Source organism: Petromyzon marinus, chromosome 16, assembly GCF_048934315.1.
Source record: "Petromyzon marinus isolate PM22_M1 ecotype Great Lakes invasive population chromosome 16, UKy_Petmar_22M1.pri1.0, whole genome shotgun sequence".
Lineage (NCBI taxonomy): Eukaryota > Metazoa > Chordata > Hyperoartia > Petromyzontiformes > Petromyzontidae > Petromyzon > Petromyzon marinus.
Window position 1 is genome coordinate 6,189,929 of NC_133682.1, and position 19,135 is coordinate 6,209,063.

The 19,135-nt window shown below is 49.6% G+C and overlaps 1 protein-coding gene across 1 annotated transcript in view; it reads left to right on the plus strand.

The window, feature by feature from the left end:
* PDE2A (phosphodiesterase 2A) overlaps positions 1 to 19,135 on the plus strand; it is a 222,336-nt gene that overhangs the window by 136,360 nt on the left and 66,841 nt on the right. The window contains exons 11-14 of the mRNA XM_032955406.2: positions 1,776 to 1,817; positions 4,766 to 4,834; positions 9,107 to 9,237; positions 16,766 to 16,877. Coding sequence (XP_032811297.2) covers positions 1,776 to 1,817; positions 4,766 to 4,834; positions 9,107 to 9,237; positions 16,766 to 16,877 — 354 coding nt within the window. The remainder of the gene's footprint in view (positions 1 to 1,775; positions 1,818 to 4,765; positions 4,835 to 9,106; positions 9,238 to 16,765; positions 16,878 to 19,135) is intronic.

Below are 19,135 nucleotides of genomic sequence, written 5' to 3' on the forward strand. Positions count from 1 at the left end.
ACATGCTGTGGGGCGTGGGGGGAGGGGGTGGAGTGGTAATTTATCAAATTTGACAAATTTGGACAGTGAGCCCCGGCACGTGATGGCCTACTCTTACTTGCGAATGACATCTCCCAACGTCTGCCGCGAAGCAGACGACACGTCACTTTGCGGACGGTTACGCACCCGCGGTCGTGTTCAGCCCCCAGAGAGTGCAACCTCTCGAAGCCAGGTCACGGTGAGGCAGCGCAAGGTCGTCATTAGCGCGGGCGCGTGTGGCAAGCGGCGGGTGCTGGGCTGGGCCCCGCACCACCAGATGTCCCTTTGACACCACCCGAGTTCGCCGTCGGTGACTCGCTGCGATGGTCGCCCCCACACACAACAGCTTTACTGCCCCCTCCACCACTCTCCGTGAGAAGTTGGAGCCGGGCCTTGGCCCGTGCCCATGGGCACGTCCAGCACGTGCTCTACTGGTGGCGACCTTGCGACATGTGTATTTTTACGCGGATTATTTAAAGCCAATTATTTCATTGATTAAATTCATTTTGAAATGTGGTGATGTTTTTCGCTGGCCGCCCGTTTGCCTCCCGGTCGCCCTTGAGCGAGAGGCGCCGGGGCGTCATTCGCCGTGGGCCATGTTTCAGCCGTGCCGGCCAGGCCTGTTGGTGCAGCAGGTTTGACTCTCGCGCGCGCGGGGTGGTTTTTAGTTTCGCTTTGAGAGGTCGCCGCTTGTTCACATCGCGGCGATTCGCACGTTCGGCGCAGCGACTTCTCGACCCTTTGTGCCGGAACGGGCGCACAAATCCATGGCCGTCTGGCTGCGGCCGTTTTGTTGCAAAGAACTGGGGAGAGAGCGACGTTACGGTTGGGTGCAGGATGGAGGTGGAGGAGGGCACATTTAGATTGTCTAATTTCCAAACGATGCGACGAGGTTATGTTTCAGAGACGTTTTCTTTGGCGGTAGCCGCTGCCGACATTTTTCCGTTGGTTTCCTTTCAGAACGGGAATTCTGGAGCCTCACAACCTCGGGGATATGAATGACGGGAGTTCGTTTCTTGTACAAACAAATGCATTAATGTTGTTGTTATTAATAGGTTAACTTACACTTAGTGAACTTATTGGTGTTCTGTACGCAAAGGACAAAAATAGTAAGGGATAAAAAGAAAATTAAGACATTGTATTGTTGTTTGTGGCACGCAGACGCAACTCATAATACACCCACAACATTAATCAATAAGTTGGACTGCGTGAGGTGGACGTTTCAGGCAATGGTCCTTCAGAGTGAAGGACAAACACCACGCCGAGTTTGTATACCTTTAGACTAATGCGATGAATAGACAAAATAAACAACACGCAACACAAACACACACACACGCCGATTTAATGAGACAGTACAAACGAGACAGAACAGTGACAATGCATAACTGATTAAGTGATGCTTTGGGGGGGGGGGTAGTATGTGTGTGAAATTAAATCTTTTAAGCCTCGCTAGTAATGTTTGTAAACATCATTAAGCCAACTCTTTTGTATTTATCCTCGGACTCTCTGATGTTCTCTTCATCGTTATTTCGCCCCATCCTTTGTTGTAGGATACGACTTAAATAAACACCCTGTCGTTCCTATTCAGATGCTGGCTACGGCTTTAAAGGGCGGGGGAAAAAAAACACTCTCAATCGAACCGTGGGCTGAGAAATATATATTTTTTTAGCCTTTGACCCGGAGTTTGTTGTTTAGTGAGCGGAGTGTGAGCGTGCATCGTGTACCAATAGCCGCGAGCTTGTCTTCTCCCTCTTCAGGTTGTTGGCGACAAAGTTCTGGAGGAAGAAATCAGCATTCCGGTAAGTTCCGGTCGCCGCCGGCGCAGAAATTTGCCCCCATGCACGGTGACCGGGACGTTCGCTTCGTTTGCGAAACGTGCGTCTTGCTTCGGCGACACATTGGTGTGCGTTCATCGCGGAGCGTGAGACACATTCATCGGTGTGCGTTCATCGCGGAGCGTACGAGGCAAACGCGATTGTGAAGCGCATCTCTTCGGCAGCATTGTGTCAACCGCAAGCCCAAACTCTGGATCGGCTTTGACATTCAGCGTGACGTCCACCAACAGGTGTCGGGCTTGCTTGAAACAATGCTGGCCGACGGGCCGAGCTTCAAAGGCGAGGGATCTTTCCGTTAGAAATCGGTCACCGTGGATAGAATTAGCTACAAAATAAACAAATTATTGGAGGGGCAGTGGTGCAGTGGTTAAGCGCCGCCCCCACCAACTCACCTACCCCACCCTCGCACCATGAACCCGATGCCCTGAGTTTAATTCCCGGACACAGTTAACATCACTGGGGAGCGATATCTGAACCAGTCCTGAGCCCTTACCACCTCCCCAACCGCATTCCTTCACCGACCTGCACTGACCAGCATGATGAAACATGGTGCAATAACCCCCACCATGACTTACGTATCACGGGGAAGCCTAAATCGAGCAGTAGATTGTCAAAGGGCTGTATGTTACTTTTAACTCTGGGGCCTTTTGATACTGGCAAAAAAGGTCCCATGTATAACTGCTCAACCACAGCTATTACTAATTTGATACTTGCATTGCCTTTCTTACTGTTTGCCTTTTGGTGTTCTCTGGCCTAACACCGGTGAGACTAGGTCATGAAGAAGGCTGTCGCTGGTGTAGACCAATCCGTGCCAAAGACAAAGCATATATTACATTTTAATTTAAAGCTTTCGTGACTGCAGGGATTCATATTCTTGGTTCTTTCGGTAAAGTCACGTAGAAGGGAAACAATACAGCAATAACTTATTTGATGTTATTGTTTCCCTTCTACGTGACTTTACCGAAAGAACCAAGAATATAAAACATGTATTATCAGAGCATTTTTGTTGGCACGTTTTGCCCCAAGTATGTCTGCTTAATGCAGACTTGATGCCCTGAAATAGGGGTCTATTTGGTGTATGAATGTCTCAACACCCCCCGTTTATTTTGCCAGAAAGGGTAAAGCCTTTTCTTATATGTTTATGTTCACATTTTAACTTAAGTTTGTTATTGCTATCGCACAAACTGCAGAGTGTAAAGACAACGGGAACGCAATTACAAATCTGTCTTGGGGAAAAACAAAGTTCGGGCGCTGCCAAACCACAGAGGAGAGAAACATAGAAACTTAAAAGCTGCCGCAGTGTGTCCCTTAAAGAACTGCCGCACACATTTCCTCGGTGGATCTACGGCTTACAAGTCCTTAAACCTACAAACCAAAAGCACATGCGTCTCTGGGGGACCTGTTTGAAAATCCGGTTTCGGGGAGGATCAATTTGCGGCCAATTCCATTCCGTTGACTTTTGAAATTCCTTATTGCGCAAGTAAAACGTTGATTGCGTCTTAAGGGTAGCAACGGTGGAATCGAATCATTGACGCATCGAATAGCGTCTATGAGCGTCGATGTGTTTATTTGTATACGCTGTATGTACGTATGTTGAACTTTTCTCTCACCGTACCTTGCCAACTGTGCTAATCGGAGGTGTGGAAAAGAACAACCAACCAAACACAAAAAAGTAGTTTTAAAGAAATGTATGGAATGAATTCATCTAATCCCCTTCAGCCACATTCAGAATCAGAATCTTTATTTAGACTGGAGGAATGAAAAAAAGGTACTGATCCTGAATGAAATTACAACCGTGAATCACTAAGTGGAGGACGGGGGTGGGGAGTGATTTCTTCCTCCTATAATGCAGTCAACATTGTTATCAGCAATGATCGAACTTCTTGACGAAGGTTTTCCCAAGCCGTCACCATCTCTCACCGTCTCGCGATGCAATGATCCGTCTCGTGCTCTTGCGCAAAGGGCCACTTGCATCAGAATCACCTTGGCGATGAGCTCATGATTGCTCGAGATCGAGCAGGCACACAGGGGCACCTGAGCAAGGGAGAGCAAGCACGGAAAGCAGCATTGAATTGCCGGTCCCCTACATAAACAGTCAATCAGGGCCAGGCCAGATATTGAGAAAAATAATATGTATTTATACTGGAGGAATCCGATGAGCTAGAAAGCAATTTTTCACGGATACCCAGTAGGGCCGCATCAGAAAGTTACATTGCTCCATCCTCATCTCTTCTCGCGACGCATCCTGCCCAACCCCGTTGAATTTCATAAAGAGTCAATATGATGGTCTTCGATCTGCGTTTGTTCTCCAAACCCATGTGTTCGTCTTTGTGTCTCTCGATGTAATTCCAAGCGTCCATCCCTCCACGCTTCTCTGTGCACTTCCCAGTTTCCGTTCCATTTGCTTTGTCGTTGCGAACGTTCCTGACCCAAATTTGGTCCAGAGCAGGCAATATAATTCGTATTTCATTGGCGCCAAAACTGCTCTCAAATATGTTTTCCCATTTGTCACTTCATCTCGTGGGGTTTCACTGAGTAATGGGGACACATGCGATGTTGACCGATCGAAGATAGGGATGGGTCTCTCGCGTTACGCGCTGGCAAAAACGAAATCCTTCCCTCCGTCGCCGCTCTGCAGTACCCGGTGGTCCCACGCTTTGGCACCGGTGACGCTACCCCGAGATTGAAGGCGTTTGATTGCTGTTTACCTGCGGCTAATTACGGACAACAATAAAGACAAGTGACACCAAAAAAAAAACCCAAGTAGGAAGAGAAAGGCCAATTGAGCTTTCAGTTTTTTTTTGAAAGCTGAGCGCTTCACCATCAAGTAAAACAACACACTTTCGAAGGCGAGCGCTGCAATCTTCCTTTCCGTGACACATTTGCCTCGATTTCTTTTTTGTCCCGTGCAGCTCAACTTCGGTCGTCTGGGAGTGGCGGTGGAAAACAAGAAATCCATCACGCTGAGAGACATTAGTCAGGTGAGGGTCACGAAGCCCCGCATCAGCTCCTCGCCACCCGTTCGTCTCTTGGGGAATTTTTGTTTTGTTTTTCAATTACCGGCAAAGTCGTCTCCACCCCCCCCCCCGACTTCATGATGTCTCCGTTTAATGGCACCCAATTAAACATCGGCTGTGCGAGGTAATTCCGGGGTGTGTGAGCTATAATTGCCTCTCCTGGCGTCTACCGGCGTCGGTAGAGGGGGGGGGGGGGCGGGCGAGGGTGGTGCGTGAGCCGCGACTTCGCCACCGTCTCTCTCCCGGTGTTTTTGAGTTAACGCCACCACCACCACCACCGCCGGCGTTGTTGTTGTTGTTCTTGTTGTTGTTCTTGTTGTTGCGTGGTGAGCGCGGTGGCGCTGCGAATCGAGAGACGTTTCTAAGAGGCTCCACCACCACCACCACCACCCCCCCGTTTCTTGGCACCATTCTCTCTTCTGTTACTCTGGGGAGAAATGAGATCTCGTGAAAAGTGATCTCTTTTAAAGTGCACGGCTGACAGCAGCAACAGCAGCGGCAGCAGGCAGTAAACCTTCCCCCGGATGGACCGATATTGTTTATTTCTGTTCCACAACTTATCCCTCCCTCTTTCTCTCGCTACAATTACAAAATGTCTCTGTGCCAATGTCTCCTTGCTTCCTCGCCCTGTTCTCTCTGTGCGTCTCGGTCTTTGTCTGCCCCATCCATCGATGTGTCTTGTCACCACTCCTCTTTGTCGCTCTCCGCCTCTCGTCGTTCCCCCCCCCCCCACTCCTCCCCGAAGACCTCAGGCTTGACGCAAAGTCACACCTTGATACCAAATCTATTCTCAGTTTTCTCAAAAAACTGAGATGTCTGGGGAGCCCTCGCTGCTTTCAAACGTGTAAATTCTCTTCTCCGAGCTGATCATTGTCCCGCAGTGTTCCTGCTCATCCTGCAATGAATCAAGTAACGAATACATGTCGTGTTACTCGCGTAGGCTTGTTGTGGCTCTAAAGCGGCGCAGTGGCGACCTAGGTTTGATTCGCAGCCACGGGTGACGTCAACGGTGAGAGGAATCTGAATCGGAATCAGAATTTGTATTGATGCTGGAGGAATCCCATGAGCTATGAAGAACACTTTGACAGATGTCCCGTATATATGAACCGCTCCTGAGCACCTTGCCCCTAAACCCGCTTCACCAACGCACACTGACCAGGGTGGTGAAGTATGCTCAACAACCCCAATGACCGACAATGGCAAGAGGAGGCCTTCATTCAACAGTGAATTCCCCCCAAAATACTCAATAAAATGTAATGTTATCATAAGTACAAGCGGTGCTAAAGACATTAAAATATGCATATTTTGTATAGTTAATTGAAAAAAAGTTTCAAGGTTAATAAAAATGGAGCCAAGCTATTGCACATCTGATCCTTCGACATTTGAACATTGAAATGATTTCCACTCAGCCTGGTAAAACAAGGCCAAATTGATTTTTTTACATTTATATGCGACGCATATTGTGGAAATCATTGCAGACTTCCTGAGAGATTGGTGTATGAAATTAGCCCACCTTCTAAATGTGTGTGTACGTGTGTTTATGTGTGTGCATGGGGTGGGGAGCGGTAGTGTAGCGGTTAGCACTACGCTGCGCTACGAACCCCACCACCCGAGTTCGATTCACGCTCATGGCCAACACCAGCGGCGATTTTCTGAACCAGTACTGGGCCTCCCCTAAGTCGACTCAACCTCAAATGAATACCCGGTGCGGTGCCTAAAAACATCGCCGCTGGGGAGACAAAGGCGGCCGAGCGTGGTGTTGATCTCCCACCCCCTCGTGGACCGTTCCGGCCTTCATAGCTGCTCGCTAACAGCACTTTCCCCAACAGTCTGTTAAGGCTATACGGGGGATCTTTGTCTTTGTTTTTTGAGTGCGTGGGAAGCTATGCCTTAGTGGTTAGTGGCAGCTTGAATCTACCCCGATTCTCAGCCTCCCCTAGGTCAACTCAATCAGCAATGTGTACGTGGTGTCTCATTCAACCATCGCAACTGGGGACACAAGGGCCACTGGACGAGGTGCTGGCCACACCACCTCTCCGTGTGCTCGCTAACAGCACTTGCCCCAACAGTCTGTATGACTATATGGGGGATCGATATCTTAACGTACAATACACAGCAGGGAGCTGTTGCAGAGAGATGGTTTATTCACCGGTTTATTCACCGGTTTATTCACCGATTTATTCACTGGTTTATTCACCGGTTTATTCACCGGTTTAGTCACCGGTTTAGTCACTGGTTTATTCACCAGTTTAGTCACCGGTTTATTCACCGGTTTAGTCACTGGTTTATTCACCGGTTTAGTCACTGGTTTATTCTCTGATTTATTCACTGGTTTATTCACCGGTTTATTCGTCGGTTTATTCGCCGGTTTATTCACCGGTTTATTCACTGGTGAATCCCCAGCGACCTGGCTTTACTTCCTGCGTATACATCCCATCGGTGACAAGTGAACTTTATGGTGGTACCCTGGGGTACCATAGTACCCCGGCTCTCGCATAAAGTCCGTGATGCAGTCATTTTTATCTGTCGATGGTCGGCGATGCGGCAATCGACTCGTCTCGACGAGCTGTACTCACGATGCACCACCACGGTGCGTACCGCGAGCGTTCAGGGTTTCGGCACAATCGTCCTCGCTGCATTTCGACATCGCGGAGTGGCACTGATTTCAAAATGGATTGGTACCCCAGTCGCGGAGTTCAGTACACCCCTGGAAAAAATAGTGTCCCAGAAATAAAATATTTAATTGCCTCGGCTATTTTGTATTATTTGGTACCCCGGGGTACTGCCATAAGGATCAAGTGGTGTCTGTACCTATCCACGTTACCCACCCCCGCGAGTCATACTCAACATTTTGGAATGGAGGCACACGTGGTTTGTGTACATCACCACGAAGTGCCCCGCCAGCACTTGAATTGCCTTGCCAGCCTCGATGGGAGGTCACTAGCAGCCACAAGCAGCATATCGGGGCACTAAACGGTTGCCTCTCCGTTTTCGGTGCGAGTTTGTTTGCGCGGACACATACACACACACACGCGAGCGCTCTTGGTTACACGTTTTTGTTAACGCGTATACGGCGCCGCGATAATATTCGGCGTGTCTCTACAGCCCAGCGTCATGGCATTGCGATGCCCCCCCACCACCACCAGCCACCTATCACCCCCCCCCCCCACACTCAACTCGGCCGGTGCATTAACCCCCCACCCCTCTCCATCTGGCCTCCGTGTCACACCCAAATTGCACGCCAGCGATTCCATCCACGCCACGTGCTCGAGTGATGGGCCGCGCGTTCGCGGGAGCGCAGAGGCACGCGAGCGTTTTAAATTCACTCGCTCGTCCAGCCATTAGCACCGGCGGCTGTGAACGTTTTGCCGTTGTTGTCGTTGTTGTCGTTGTTGTTTTGTGACTGCATGAATTCATATTCTTTGGTTCTTTCGGTAAAGTCACGTGGATAGAAAAAAATGAAAGCAAATAAAAACAAGCGATCGCTTGCGTTGTCATCGAAACGTCGTAGTTTTTTTGTCCCCTATCTTTTATTTTTTTCTATCTGCGTGACTTTACTGAAGGAAACAAATCATGTGAGTTGTTGTTCTTGTTACCGTGGTGGGAGAGCGCGCGCCTCCGCTGGTCTCGCGCTTTCGCCCTATCGTGCTGGGGAGACCTTTGGTGGTCCACGAGTACCTCGAACATTTCGTACGGATCACCCTGGTGGACTTGGAGCCACGTGAGCGGGCGTGTTTTTTGGTGGGCCGCTCAGGAACCCACCTGGACGCGTGTCATCGCGCACGTTCTACGTTTGTCACGTGCAGCATGCTCGAGTGAGTGAGAGTGGGTGCTCGCTAACAGCACTTGACCCCAACAGTTCAACAGTCTATTAAGGCTATACGGGGGATCTCTGTTCTCTGTGTGTGCGAGAAAAGGTAGTTGTAGTGGTTAGCTCACTGCGTTATGATCCGGGCAACCCAAAGTCGATTCGCACTCGTGGCTAACATCAGCCAAGAATATCTGACCTGATGCTGGGCCTCCCGCTAGGTCGACTCGACCTTGAACGAGTATCTGGTTAGGTGTGTAAACATCATCACTGGGGAGATGAAGGCTTCCGGGCTGGTTGCTGGCCACCCACCGCCTCATCTTCTATTCCTGCCTCAATTTCATTCACACTAACAGCACGTGCCAGAACGGCGTACTGAAGTCGATATGGGGGGGGATTCTTTGTTTTTGTTTTGTGTGGAACAACAGGAAGAGCAAAACCACCTCAACTCACTGTTGGGCTTCCGTGTGAACTCCATGCTCTCGGTGCCCATCGTAGCCCGAGCCACATCCCAGGTTGTCACCCTCGCTTGCGTCTTCAACAAGCTCCATGGGCAGAGGTACGAGCTGGCACTCTCGCACACACAATGACAAAGATCCCCCGTGTAACTTCAACAGACTGTTAGGGGAAGTGCTGTTAGCGAGCACCTATGAAGGCCGGCGCAGCACACGAGGGGTGGGTGGCCAGCAAAACGCCCGGTCACCTTTGTGTCTCTATTAGCGACATGTACACATGGCCGTGAGTGGGAACCGAACTCCGGTTGCCGGGTTCGTAGTGCTGCGCACTAACCACTCCGCCACCGCTCCCCACAATCGCACACACATGCACGCACACTTGCACATGTACGCATGCGTCTACATGCGCACAGTAATGTCCCAGCGCGGAAGCGATCATTGCTGCCTCAATCCCAGGATGATCCTGAGAATTTTCATGGTATGGATTACAAGGGAGGTGGAAGGCAGTGGGGGAGATGGTGTTGATGGCTTGGGGAAAGCTGTTAAGTTGTTATTAAATATATATATTTTTTACTTGGGAATGGCCATGCAATTTGATGTCCAATTTCGTGAGAGGTGAAGGCGGGGGGCATGAATGACAATTTTTTCTGTACGTACGCATTGCATTTAAAACTATCGGGGTGCAGCGTCAGTGCGGTGGTTAGCGCACCGCGCTATGAAGCAGGCGGCCCGAGTTCAATTCCTGGCCACAGCTAATTCCAGCGGTGAGTGAGATCTGAACTGGTGCTGGCCTTGTTCACCAACCTGGACTGACCTGTGTGGTGAAGTATGGTCAGTGAGTGACTCGGCTTGTGCAGGCCATCAATAAATGGATTTACAATGGTTCAATTTTTGTTATAATTATACAAATATAGGGATGAGCCAAGTGCATTGTCCATTATTAATTTGTTTCGACATAGATGATAGATTTTTTGTTTTTTTCTTTGTTTGGCAGGACGAGTCTTCCCACTCAGTAATGTTTGAATCACCGACTCTTTCCGGCATGTGTCAGTATCGCGGTAATCATGTTTTGTTCTCGCCACAATTCTCTCCTTTCAGAAATCCCAAGCTGTGACAGGTGCTAATGTGCAGGCCCACAATCCGAATGCAGCGCTGGAAGCCCTTTAGCACTGTCGGAGCCCCGGTATCTTGGAACTGTGCCACCTACCTGCCAGGGAGGGAGGAGGGGGGGTAACACCACTTCAGAGATGGCACATTGTATGATCTTTTTCAGTGGCAAATCAATGGGCCTCCTTCTTTGTTATCCTCAGAGTACCCCCCCCCCCCCCACTGTTGGGGTCAAATGTCACGCTTATTATTATTATATGATCGGTCACCTTAATGTTTGTACCTGTGAACAGATTGTACAAAATCCAAACTCGTTTTCCCCTCAATGAATTTATATTCCAAAAATGTGCGATCGGCAAACGCCTCACGGAGGTTGAGGACATTTCAATTCGGAGAGAATGTCTCTGGAAGACGATGTCACCACAAACTACTTCAGAAATCGCTCCGATTGGCCTTTTTATCCATACCAGGGGGGCACGCCTTTTAATGCCCTGGAAAGAGTGTTCGTTGTATGTCAAACCAAAACATTTTAGGACTCGGATCTGGAATAAGCCAAATGAATTATCTTTGGTTCTTTCGGTAAAGTCACGTAGACTTTTATTTTCTACCTACGTGACTTTACCGAAAGAACCAAAGAGTATGGATCCCTGCAGTCACGAAAATTTCAAATCTAGATGAAGCCAAATTAAGTTTAAAAACATTTGATGGGGGGCCTGGGATTAAGTCAATGGTGACCAGGCTGAGACCATCAACTTACTGTACTTGAGAACCCAGTTGAATCACCAGGTGGCTGGAATCAGGGTTTGAACCCAGGATCTCAGCAGTGCCAGGCGAAGTGATTCCTGATCCACCAGAGTTATCTCAATATTTGATAACTTAGTATGGTCGTAATGACTTGCATCCACAGTTTATAGAATGTTGCACTGAGCGCCGTTTGTGGGCACCTACTAAGGACGGCACAGACATCTTAAGGGGGTCCTTGTCAACGCGCACCTCGCCACAAATTCTCTACTTCCCCCCCCCCACGTTGGCAATTCACCACCAGGTATTGACTTTTGGGGCTGAGTCAACCTAGCGGAGAACCAGGCCAGGTTTCGATAACCAAACTCACCGTTTTGTCATTGTGCGAGGAATCAGAGCGAGTGCTCTTGAGGTCACGGCACAGCGACGTCGCACATTGTGCCCCAGCCGCGTTCAACAACGTTGGGCGTTGAGAGCGCCCAGCATTGCGAACTGCGCAAAGGGGAATGGAGATGCGCAACTGTCTTGAGGCAAACGTATCGATGTGTTTTAATTATATATGTCTTAATTTACTTCTTATTTGTTAATAATATATTTTTATAATTAGCAATACGCTTCCCCCGCCGCCGCCGCCGCCGCCCAGTCCGTGTATGTGATCTATGTTTATTCTGTGCTCACGCTCTATGACATTAATTACGAAAGAGCTCCTGCGAATTTTCAATTTCATAAAGCTGACATTTGTTCGCTCTCTCATGTGTGTCGCGCCAAGGCTTTCTTCAGTGTAGTCGAGACGCAAAATCTATTAATCGATTTTTTTACTTCTTTCCTTCACATTTCACTTGCCCCCGCCCCCCCCCCTCACCCTCCCCCTGATGTGTCATCACCGGGACTCGCACACGCTGCCGGCAGCACTTGATTATTGTCGAGCGTTTCGTGTGTTTGCTCCGTCCCCGTGGGTGCGAGTGACTCAGCCTTGTCCTCCTGCCCGAAGATCTTATTAATACAATACGAACCATAAAAAAACACACCCCACACAACGCCCACGTTCCGAAACGCCTGGCTCTTCAGATAAGTCACGGCGGTCGAAATCATCGGTGGTCATGGTTATTTAGTCAGGCCCTGCTTTCCTCCAAAACATTGCACATGTGTGACGACTCCGACGACAAGTTACAAGAAGAGCCACTTTTATTTAAAGATTTCCACAATACGGAACCCCACTATGTACTTTCACGATGAGGGACCCTCGGATTCGTGCTTGTTTTCCTTCTTGTATCTTCCTCCGAGCCTCCCCACTCCTCGTGCACTCCCCTAAAATCTCCCTCGGCCCCGTTTCTCGAAAATTCTTCTCCTTGTTTTTACCTCTAGCCAATCCCTCTCCTTTCCCTTTAACGGATCCTTTCTGTTTTCCCGTTCAACCCCTTATTCTCCAATCCCTTTTAAAGTCTGCCTCCCGACCAATCAGCGTGGATGTCTCTTTCCTACAATCGAAGACCTTTGTTTATACTGGTAGGAACGAAGTTGTAAACTGAGTGTACCAGCCTGCAATAGATTAATGTGTCCGTCCGTCTGTCCGTCCCCTTTCAATACTTTAACGAAGTGAAATCTCGTGCTGTTGGGTGTAAAATCAGCAATAGACAGCGCAGAGACTTGTCCTACCAGCCCACCCTGCAGGGACCTGTTTTTTTAAATAGCCGTTAGGCTGCATTTGGCTTGGGGTCATTTTTCGGTAATTTCGCATGCTTTAGTCCTCCTGGACGACTGCAGTGAGGTTCGGGCCTAGCACACGCCTTTGTGACTAATTGGAAAGAATGTAAAAAAAAGTCCACGCTCTGTTAATGTTCAACTGGTTCCCTCGCCCCTCCCCCCCTAGAAAATTAAAAGACCAACTTGTGAAAATGTCACCAGCTCACCTGTGGTGGGGCCAGAGTTTGATGTGCAGCTGTAAATCCGGTTTGTGCCGCTTGCCCATCTGCAGCCTCTCGGGCCACGAACAGCCAATTACCGGCGCGCTGTAGGTGCGGCCTCTGAGGAAAATGTCACCTCTCCTGCCAGGAACGCAGCCCCGAGTCTCTCCCGCCGAGATAATCCCAGAGCTTAAGACCTGGCAAGGACACTAAAGAGATGAGTGGCATGTGGGGTGTGTGGTGGTGGGGGGGGACTCTGTCGGAGGGGGGCTTACGGCGAGGACATTGCTGCGGGTGAAATAAAATGAAGGGGGAAGACGGTGAATAAGCAAAGTTCAAACATGCATAATTCATAGGCAATACAGCACAGATGAATTTTTCATTTCACCTTCATTTATACCCTCTGTCTTCCGAGGTGAAACTCACAACCCCCTGTGTTTATGATGTAAATGCTAAATTTGACGTATTATGTTGTCGGGACCACGGAGTCAAATTTCATCCCACAACAAAGTGACATAATCAGACTTGATGGGGCATTTGAAACTTGTCTGTGGCTTTATTGCGGTACAAAAAGAAAACTAATTATGAAGGGTTTTTTTGTCACGTAATAAAACAAATTTCCGTAGGCCACTGTAGGCACAGTTAATTTGTTGCATTAACAATTAACTCCATGGAACTAAATTAATTTGGCGTCTGTCATGGGCAGTTGCCGTTCCACAGGGACCAAGCCACACGGAGGAAGTTGACGTTTTCCTAAAGGTTAGATTACAGATAAGATTCGGGAAATCACCCCACACTTGGTCATGGATAAAGAGTGTCTACTGCAATACAATTTTTTTTTACGTTAAAACCTACACACTGGCTACCCAGTACTGAGCCTTGTGTGCCCTTGCGCTATTGTGTATTTAAACATTCCGTCGTCCGCATGAATGACATTTATGAAGAAAAGCTCAGACTCAAATACCAAAAATTCTCACCAAAGTTTTGGACAAAAAATCATCACACCCACGACACCCACAGTGGCCGCTCCCTTGGCCTTGGTCTCTGCTCCACAGCCTCGCTCCGCAGCGCAAGACGCGACGGAGGGATGTCAACGGGGCCCGCGAAATGGTCAACGGGGCCCGCGAAATGGTCAACGGGGCCCGCGAAATGGTCAACGGGGCCCGCGAAATGGGCAGCGGGCGCGAGATGGTGGAGACGGTGTCTCTTAGACGGTCTCCGGAAAAGCCGGACACCGGCTAAGGAACAAAGTGCGGACACAGTGTCCCGTATCCGTGTCCAAGAATTCCGTGTGTGTCCAGACAGCCGGACACCGGCTAAGGAACAAGGTGCGGACACAGTGTCCCGTATCCGTGTCCAAGAATTCCGTGTGTGTCCAGACAGCTGGACACCGGCTAAGGAACAAAGTGCGGACACAGTGTCCCGTATCCGTGTCCAAGAATTCCGTGTGTGTCCAGACAGCCGGACACCGGCTAAGGAACAAGGTGCGGACACAGTGTCCCGTATCCGTGTCCAAGAATTCCGTGTGTGTCCAGACAGCTGGACACCGGCTAAGGAACAAAGTGCGGACACAGTGTCCCGTATCGATGTCCAAGAATCCCGTGTGTGTCCAGACAGCTGGACACCGGCTAAGGAACAAAGTGCGGACACAGTGTCCCGTATCGATGTCCAAGAATCCCGTGTGTCCAAACAGCTGGACACCGGCTACGGAACAAAGTGCGGACACAGTGTCCCGTATCGATGTCCAAGAATCCCGTGTGTGTCCAGACAGCTGGACACCGGCTAAGGAACAAAGTGCGGACACAGTGTCCCGTATCGATGTCCAAGAATTCCGTGTGTGTCCAGACAGCCGGATACCGGCTAAGGAACAAAGTGCGGACACAGTGTCCCGTATCCGTGTCCAAGAATCCCGTGTGTGTCCAGACAGCCGGACACCGGCTAAGGAACAAAGTGCGGACACAGTGTCCCGTATCCGTGTCCGTACAGCAGTTGTTGCGCCCCTGGCCTCCACTGCATCGCTCGGCTCCCGCGTCCCTGAAACGCGGTGGTGACCGCGCGCGCTGACCGTGATGCCTTGTGGGTTGGAGCGACTCCTGGTCGAGTGGATTCACACCGTGTCTAGAGGAAATCGTTTATAGCGAGTGGGGCCGCTACGGAACCCAGTGAGCTCAATACAATACAATCGGATTGATCGTCATCAAATTTACCTGTGATCTATTCAATGCTAGAAGAAGGCCTTCCCATGCTACATCGGGTGTGGGGGTTGTTTGATCTTTTGAAGTATGCCTCGCTAGCGCTTATTGGTGCAGTCTTTGCGACTCGCCAGAGCAAGCCTCTCCGTGATGACCAATCTCCATTTAATTACAATGCAAGTTGTTAAGCGACCCACGCACCTGATGATTGGTAAACACCTGATGATTGGTAAACACCTTCGACACTGTGCAGAGAGTGCTTATTCAAATCAGATGGCTCTTGATTTGAATCAATGCTCACAAGTCACCTGGACTGTTTAACAATCATCAGGCACGTGCAACAATTAGGCGCATGTAGCATATAACTACGTACATATGTTATATAACTGACAAAGATTGGAATACATGAAAAGGTTGGACCGTGTTAGGGTATATTTGGGAACACCTGACTCATAATACACGCATCTCTCCGCCAACTCCTATTCCTTTTAAGTACAGGGTAGTTTTAACAGTTAAATAAATAATGGCTATGAAGATGCTTTTGTTACCTCTACGCTTTGTAGGTATCTGGCTGCACGTGTGTGCATTGTTTTCCCGCCTTCAAAGTGTTTATTTTTTTTCTTTCCGACACCGACACAACAAACACTTATCCCAGGTGTCACGTTTGGCCAACAATGGCCCGCACGAGCGATTGCTTCGCGGCCACTTTTGACCCGAATTTGCGTTACCCGTTGCGGCACTCCCCGCCACCGCAGGAATCCCGCCGCCCGTGAGCAGCCTCGGCTCGCGGAGTGCCCGTGAAGCAAATTGACGTCTCCCCCGTGAAACAGGGCGCAGTGAGCGAGGAGCCCTCGTGGAGCACGATGGCAATTTGTTTTTTTTTTTACAAATCTGCTCAATTTGAACGACCGTTATGCGTCGTGCGCGAGTCTGTCCGTCCGTGTGTCTACGTGTGTGTGTTTATTCGTAGTGAGCGGTTCGTGTCGTGGCTTAGCACGCTTAATGGCCTGCAAAGTGATAGCGCATCCATCGCTGCAAGCATTTTAGCCACCCGAAGCGGGTACGAGAGGGGTATATGTTTGGAATGGCGACACTGCTGTGTTTTTTTTAATTGCATCAAACTCGGTCGCTTCTGTCCCTGGAGACTGTCACTGCAGAAGAGCCTCTTGCAGTAACAATTGCCCGAGGTGTGTGTGTGTGTGCTAATGTGTGACTGCCCGCCAAAGGTTTTTCAAAGTAAAGGAAAATGGTTACGTTACTCACCCACCACCTACCCTATGTTCTAAAAGACGAAACAGAACGTATTTCCCGTTGCGTGTGAGTGTGTGAATGCATTCACACACGTGTGAGACAAATGCAGGCTGAGCGTGCTGCTGGCCCACCAGTCACTCTCGTGTGCCGTGCCGACATTCGTAGGTGCTCGCTAACAGCACCTGCCCCAACAATCTGTTGAGCCTATACGGGGTGTGTGATCATTGTCTTTGTACGCAGACGCCAAATTTAACTTCGCCTTGCCGTTGATGTTCATCGCCGCCACTGTGTGTGTTTTAGCCGCATTCGTTGGTCGAAGTCTCTCTAGCCTGGAAACGTAACGCTTCCTCCACCAAAGCGACCGATCGATCAACGGCTGGAGCGTTGTCACGGCTCGTTCTTGGCTCTGCCCCCACCCGCCGCCTTCCCTCTTGCAGCTACACGGAGACGGACGAGCGCAAGATCCAACACTGCTTCTGCTTCACGTCCACCGTGCTCACCAGCACCATCGCCTTCCAGAAGGAGCAAAAGCTCAAGTTCGAGTGCCAGGTAACTGCAACTGCTCCCTGCTGCTGGACTCTAGGCCTCCAAAAAATGCTATTTCCCCCCCCCCCCCCCCTCATTTTAAACGCGGGCGGCTGATGATGCCTCATCGGGCGGTGGGGGACTAAGGGGGAGGGAACGGTGGCGCGGTGGTAAGCACGCTGATGTTGATTGCCGGCTACGGCTAACGATAGTGGCGAGCGATATCGGAGCTGCTTCTGCCCCGCCAAACAAGCACTGGCCAATGCGGTTGAAGTGTGGTTAGACAACTCGCGATCAACACAATAGCGGATTCACAGAATGCTGTGCCCGATAGCTCGTCTCCGTCGTCGCGAACAAGGTGTGGCAAAGGAGAAGACAGGGCAACAAACACCCCCGCTTGTTTCCGTCTGAATGCATCATTTAAGAGTTTGCCCCCGTCGTACGTGATGGTCGTCTCTGGACACCCGTTCATGGAATTGGCCAAACATTCCAATGCAATGCCCTTCATGCGTTTGGATGCTAATTATAACTGCAATGCAGGGAGCGCAACGGTTAAACTTTTTTTTCTTCCAGGTAAGCCCCATTGGGTTACATCAATTTTCCATGTCGGTGTCCATGTATTCCCGATCCATGCGTTTAGATCACAGCCGATAATGGGCACCGAGTGTGGGCATTCTTTTGTCATGCTGACACTGGTACACTCCTTCAACCATCATCAATTTCAGATTCAACAAAAGACTGCTCATATTCTTAGTTTATATTTTGTTATTTTGTTGTTTCTCTTCAACGTGACTTTACCGAAAAAACTAAGAATATGAATGACTGCAGTCACGAAAGCTTTAAATCAAAAAAAGACTGCTCATTAACCCGTTCTTGCTTTTTGCCTCTTTAAAGTAAAGCCGCACGCTTCAGCGTTTTAGAGATATATAACGGTTGCTTTAGACCCCTTTGGGAATTAAGGAAGAAGCAGAGACTGAAAACTTAGTTTTACCTTGTCCTAAATTACATTGAGGGGGGCGGGGGGGAGGGGCAGTGGGAGCTTCATTTTGTTATATAAATTCCCTTTGCGGGGCTGCTGATCGCGCTGCGTTCAAGTGCGAAAGCCATTATCCCGGCCCCGTGGACCCTCAATGAAAGCGCCGCGTTGCGAGCATAGCGCATGAAACGAGCAACTTTTTGTATCCTACCCTTTGGTTCTTTCGGTAAAGTCACGTAGGTGGAAAAAATAATAATAAATCACGACGTTTCGATCGCAACACCAGCGGTCGTCCTCAGGCGTAAAAAAATAATCCAGCAGTGGAACTGCCCAAATCAATTTTTTTTGTATCCTATCCTGTCAAATTGGCTCGGATTGCTCTCAAGATTTGTTGAGCCGCCGATGAGCATTTGTTGAGCCCACAGTGCGAGCATCCCCCACGGTACATTGCCCCAGCCCCGCGTTAAAGAAATGGGCTCTCGCCTTGCGTTCGTTTTTGCAATGTTTAGCGGTGATTTTCTGCCAAGCCTCAAAGTGGCAGCAATTAACCTTCACACATGTTGAATTGTTTTCATTTCTTAACCGGTTAAACAAAAAAAATGATTGGAAATGGAGAGAACATGCCTGAGAGGAATGACCACAGCAGAGGTGGAAGGATGACATCACCTCGTGCATAGAGTGAGATGGATTGTGGGCATCGTGGGGACTATCTATCATAGTGCTCCGTTCCGCATTGGGATTGTGATTATCATCCAAACGTAGGAGGAGAGTACTGCATTGGGATGTTTGTCCACTGCCATAAAGTGGGTGTCCCGAGAAAAATCAAACCATCGTTTCACCTGTGTATAGGACATTGGCATTAAAATGCCCTTTTGTTGGCTTCGGCCGAACGCCTTCCGCTCTCGCTCGTCTCGATAATTCGGTTTGGTATTTTTTCGTGCGTGGTTGCTCTCCGTATTGCGGCCAAAGGTTACGAAACTGCCGCTCTCCGCACATCGGGCAAGGGACTGCGGCAGGACGTCTTTACGCACTCGAATTTTAATTCCCTCGCTGGCAGGTTTGTCGGAAAGAAAATTGGCTCATTATCTGCGTGTCACAGAATCCCTTTCCAGGGGGGCGGGGGCGGAGGGGGTAGAAAAGGAGAAACATTTATAACTCGGCCCGCCGTTCGTTCGCGCGGCGAATTTATGCGGCGGGGATCGATGTTTTCCGAGTCCTGGGAGTGGATCCGTACGGCATTAAAGCGACGGCCGGCTTTGGGGGGAGGGGGAACAAGTGAGGGGAAAGAAAAAACCCTGCGTCGTTA